Here is a 5,321-nt window from a genome sequence, read left to right as displayed (position 1 = left end):
AAAAAAAAAAAAAAAAAGAAAGCTTACCCCAAGGCATTCATTGATCAGACCTTTCTGTGGTCTGTGGCGCAGGCTGGAGTGCCGTGTTCACGCCTCAGCTCACTGCAACCTCCGCCTCCCGGGTTCAAGCGATCCTCCCGCCTCAGCCTCCCAAGTATTTGGGATTACAGGCGCCCGCCACCACGCCAGGCTGATTTTTGTATTTTTAGTAGAGACGGGGTTTCACCATGTTGGCCAGGCTGGTCTCAAACTCCCGACCTCAGGTTTTCCGCCCACGTTGGGTTCCCAAAGTCTTGGGAGGAGAGCCGTGAGCCACGGCGTCCGCTGGAGCCTGCTTTCTTACTGGTAGGGAGTCCTACAGCGTTTGAGTGTCGCTGAGCATTGATTCGGCGCCTGCTGTATGCACAATGACTCCCCAGGACACATTTGCTGCGAACCCATTCAGACACATGTAACCTCGTCTCTGCATCCTAAAGCCCTCGGGGTCCCCACAGCTCCTCCTGCACCCCGAAGGAGTCCCTTTGTGAGCCAGAGAGAGGCCGCCAGAACACCGTCCCCTTTCCGCCCCGGGAGGCCGCTGCTCACCTGAGCTGGGCCCCGGCCAGCCGGACGCGCAGGGTGAGGACCTGTCTCCCCGTGGCCTTCAACACCGCCGCGTCGAGCTCAGCCTTCAGCTCCTGGAGACCGTGCCCCAGCAGGGCAGACACGGGCACCACGTTCGGTTCCGTGGGGTGGTACCTGCAAGGGCGTGGACGCCACAGAGCCCGCTCAGCCTCGGGGTGGCAGGCTGGGGGAAAGCTGGGGTCCCGGGGTCAGCCGCCCGCGGGGCACAGCGTGGGGAAGCTCCCGGTGTCTGTCACCGCTGAGGTTCAGGGGAGGACACGGGGCGTCTCCCCATGCTGCTCAAGCAGACGCAGGGGAAGGAGACGTTTGTGCAAAGCAGGGTCCCCAGGAGTCAGCTGCCCGCGGGGCATGGCCTGGGGCGGCAACGTCCGTCTCCTGGGTTCGAGTTCTCCTGGCCTCGGCCCCCGTGCCGGCGGTCCGCACTTCCCACGAGGGCAGGGTCTGCAGCGCCCGCAGAGAAGGGCGTGAGACGCACGTGGACACCAGGGCCGGACTCACCCGGGCACCAGGTCCACCTTGTTGTGAACCTCCAGCATGGAGTCCAGCAGCGGGGCGGGCAGCCGCAGGCCGCGCAGCGTGGCCACGACGCTGGCTTTCTGGAGCTCGGCCTCGGGGTGGCTGACGTCCCTCACGTGCACGATCAGATCCTACAAGGGCCAGGAGTGCGGTCAGAACCCCAGTACCCCAAGCTTTGCCGCCCAGGCCGGAGTGCGGTAGCGCGACCTCAGCTCACCACAACCTCCGCTTCCTGGGTTCCGGCGATTCTCCTGCCTCAACCTCCCCGGTAGGTGGGACTACAGGCGCCCGCCACCACGCCCGGCTAACTTTTTAATTTTAGCCGAGACGACGTTTCACCGTGTTGGCCAGGCTGGTCTCAAACCCCTGACCTCGTGATCCGCCCGCCTGGGCCTCCCAAGACGCTGGGATGACAGCCACGAGCCGCCGCTCCCGGCCCTGACTGTTCGTACACGGGCTCATCGCGGTGGCTGAGTGTGGCTGAGTGTGGGGCCACTGCTCAGCCTCGGCCCCGGGGACAAGGGGCGCTTGGGGGACACTAAGTCTGAGGCCGAGGAGGCAGTTGTGATTCTGCGTGAGTGGTGTGGGTGTCCCAGAGCCTGGCCTCTGGCTGGAGTGGGCGTCCGAGGGCCGGCCCTTGGCTGATGCGGTTTCTCAGAGACGGTCCCTGGTCTCAGCGGGTGTCTGAGAACCTGGCCACTGGGCTGAGTGGGCATCCGAGGGCCGGCCCTTGGTCCAAGTGGGTGTCCGAGACCCCGGCCCTGTCTCAGTGGGTGTCCAAGACCCTGGCCCTGGGTCTGAGTCGGTGTCCGACAGCCCGGCCCCTGGTCCGAGTGGGGTCTGAGACCCCGGCCCTGTCTCAGTGGGCGTCCGAGACCCCAGGGCCTGGTCTGAGTGGGGTCTGAGACCCCGGCCCTGTCTCAGTGGGTGTCCAAGACCCTGGCCCTGGGTCTGAGTTGGTGTCCGACAGCCCAGCCCCTGGTCCGAGTGGGGTCCGAGACCCCGGCCCTTGGTCCAAGTGGGTGTCCGAGACCCCGGCCCTGGGTCTGAGTCGGTGTCCGACAGCCCGGCACCTGGTCCGAGTGGGGTCTGAGACCCCGGCCCTGTCTCAGTGGGTGTCTGAGACCCTGGCCCCTGTTCTGAGTGGGGTCTGAGACCCCATCCCCTGTCTCACTGGGTGTCCGATACCCCAGGCCCTGGTCTGAGTGTCTGAGACCCCGGCCCCCTCTCAGTGGGTGTCCGAGGGCCCAGCCTCCGGCAGCCCCAACTCACCGAGTGGGCCACGTCTTCCAGGGTGGCGGCGAAGGACTCGATGAGGCCGTGTGGCAGCTGGGACAAGAACCCGATGGTATCCACGTACAGGACGGTCAGGCGTGAGGGCAGCGTGCCCGCGTGGGCTGTGACGTCCAGCGTGGCAAACAACCGGTCCCGTGGCTGCAGGGCGGTGTCTCCCGTCAGCGCCTTGATCAGCGTGGTCTTCCCTGGGAGGGCGTGGAGGTCAGGGGTGCAGGGAGCCGTGGGTTCCAACCCCCGGAGCCACACCCGGGCCCTCGGAGTGATCATAGCACCCTCTTGGGCGGCGGCACCCCGGATGACAGGTCCCCGAGCTCCCTGGGCGCCCCTGGGCCACACACGACATGCGGGACTAAGCCACTGTGGCGCCGGTGGTGTAGACGGGTGAGCGTGAGATAGCGTGGAGAGGAAGATGGTGTCAATGGAGGGAGGTGTGTGTGGATAGCATTGTCACCACAGCTGCTGTACCCACCACAGGGACCACGGGAGCCCCTTTCCCTGGGTGAGTCCTCACCACAGCTGGTGTACCCCACAGAGACCATGGAACCCCTCCTCTGGGCACATGGTCACTTCAGCTGGTGTACCCCACCAAGAGACCACGGGACTCCCTCCCCTGGACATGTCCTCACCACAGTTAGTGTACCCCCCCCACGGAGACCACAGAACCCCCTCCCCTGGGTGCGTGCTCACCACAGTTGGTGTACCCCCCACGGAGACCACAGAACCCCCTCCCCTGGGTGCGTGCTCACCACAGTTGGTGTACCCCCCACGGAGACCACAGAACCCCCTTCCCTGGACACGTCCTCACCACAGCTGGTGTACCCCCCACGGAGACCACGGAACCCCCTCCCCTGGATGCATGCTCACCACAGTTGGTGTACCCCCCACGGAGACCACGGAACCCTTTCCCCTGGGTGAGTGCTTACCACAGTTGGTGTGCCCCCCCGACGGAGACCACGGAACGCCCTTCCCTGGACACGTCCTCACCACAGTTGGTGTACCCCCACAGAGACCACGAAATCCCCTCCTCTAGACACATCCTCACCACAGCTGGTGTACCCCCCACGGAGACCACGGAACCCCCCTCCCCTGGACAGGTCCTCACCACAGTTGGTGTACCCCCCCAGAGACCACGGAACCCCCTCCCCTGGACAGGTCCTCACCACAGTTGGTGTACCCCACCATGGAGACCACGGGGAACTCGCGCCTCGTGCGCTGCCGCCGCAGCACGTGCCTTTTCTTCCGAAGCCCGTCCAGGGCCTTCCTGATCTTGGCCTCCTTCTCTTTCAGGAGACGCTGCTGCACCTGCATGAACGATTCTCCTAAAAACACCCAAGACGGCGGGGTGGTGAGCCAGGCCGGGAAACGCGTGGGAGCGGGCAGTGCCACTGAGGGTCCATGGGGACTGCTCCTCCTGCTGCAGCATTTGGGGGCCCGGCCACGTTCCCAGCAGTGGCCCCAACACTGTCCCTTTCCCTGAGAAAGGGCTGCGCTCGGCCGGGCGCCATGGCTCACACCTGTCATCTGGCCCTTTGGGAGCCGAGGCAGGTGGATCATGAGGTCAGGAGTTCAAGACCAGCCTGGCCAATATGATGAAACCCTGTCTCTACTAAATATACAAAAATTAGCCGGGTGTGGTGGTGTGCGCCTGTAATCCCAGCTACTCGGGAGGCTGAGGCGGGAGAATCGCTTGAACCCGAGAGGCGGAGGTTGCAGTGAGCTGAGATCATGCTGGGCAAGAGTCAGACTCCATCTCAAAAAGAAAAGGGCTAGAGCTCCACAGAGGCTTCTAAGTGGGGCACGGCCGAGACGTCATCGTGAGGGGGCTCAATGGGGCCCATTTGGCATCCTAAGTTCCAGAACCTGGGAATGGGACCTGATTTGGAAATACCATCTTTGTACAACTCAAGACATCATCCTAGGTTAGGGTTGGGCCTGAATGCAAAGATCCATGTCCTTCTTAAAAGGTAGAGGCTGGGGTGATGTGGCCACAAGCCAGGGACACCTGGCGTCCCCAGGAGCTGGGAGAGGCTGAAGGAGCCTCTGGAAGCTCTTGGTCTCCAGGATGGGCGTGCACAGATTTCTGCTGTTTCAATCACCCCTTTGTGGCTATGTCAGCAAAACCTCACAGAAGCATCACCATCTCCTGTCTCCTCAGACGTGACCAGGAGACGGAGCCCCCAGATGGCCCCCACCCTGTCGGAATCCTTCAGGGCTGCCGCCGACAACCGCGTTCTCAGGACGCCCTGGGGCGCTGCACCCGGCCAGAGTTACCTGACCCCATGATGTAGCGGGAGCCGGATCCTCCTCGGTGAAGGTGGGCGACGTCCCTTTTCAGGTTCGACCTGGCGTGGGAACAGGAGGGGTTCACTCTCCAGGGAAGCTCTCTCCCTCCCAGCAGAGGTTGAGGTGAAGATGGAGGACTCCACAAGCCAAAGACACCTGGAGCCCCCAGGAGCTGGGAGAGGCAGGAAGGGTCCTGCCTGAGAGCTTCTGGGGGGAACTGGATGATTCCATTTTACTGGGTTAAATAGTGATGCCCTAAATAGATGTTAATGTCTTGTTCCCCAGGACCTGTGAATGGGACGTTGTTTAGAAACAAGGTCTCTGCAAATGTAACTAGCTAAGGATCTTGAGATGAGGTCACCCTGGATTAGGGTTAAGTCTTAAATCCAATGACAGGTGTCCTTCTAGGAGACAGAAGGGGACGGCCGGGCGCAGTGGCGGACGCCTGGAATCCCAGCACCTTGGGAGACCAAGGCAGGGGGATCATGAGGTCAGGAGATCAAACCATCCTGGCCAACATGGTGAAACCCCGTCTCTACTAAAATATAAAAAAAACTAGCTGGGCGTGGTGGTGGGCACCTGTAGTCCCAGCTACTTGGGAG

General features: G+C 62.7%; 1 protein-coding gene across 1 annotated transcript in view; it reads right to left on the bottom strand.

The window, feature by feature from the left end:
- Nucleotides 1–5,321, bottom strand: part of GTPBP6 (GTP binding protein 6 (putative)) — a 12,839-nt gene that overhangs the window by 1,220 nt on the left and 6,298 nt on the right. The window contains exons 5-9 of the mRNA XM_017518357.2: nucleotides 4,708–4,778; nucleotides 3,597–3,755; nucleotides 2,413–2,621; nucleotides 1,123–1,271; nucleotides 586–738 (exon numbers count right to left, since the gene is read on the bottom strand). Of these exons, the coding sequence (XP_017373846.1) occupies nucleotides 586–738; nucleotides 1,123–1,271; nucleotides 2,413–2,621; nucleotides 3,597–3,755; nucleotides 4,708–4,778 (741 nt within the window). The remainder of the gene's footprint in view (nucleotides 1–585; nucleotides 739–1,122; nucleotides 1,272–2,412; nucleotides 2,622–3,596; nucleotides 3,756–4,707; nucleotides 4,779–5,321) is intronic.

The sequence above is a fragment of the Cebus imitator genome, unplaced genomic scaffold (assembly GCF_001604975.1).
Source record: "Cebus imitator isolate Cc_AM_T3 unplaced genomic scaffold, Cebus_imitator-1.0 Scaffold672, whole genome shotgun sequence".
Lineage (NCBI taxonomy): Eukaryota > Metazoa > Chordata > Mammalia > Primates > Cebidae > Cebus > Cebus imitator.
The sequence above is the reverse complement of the archived record's forward strand: the minus strand, read 5'-3'. Positions and strand labels throughout refer to the sequence as shown.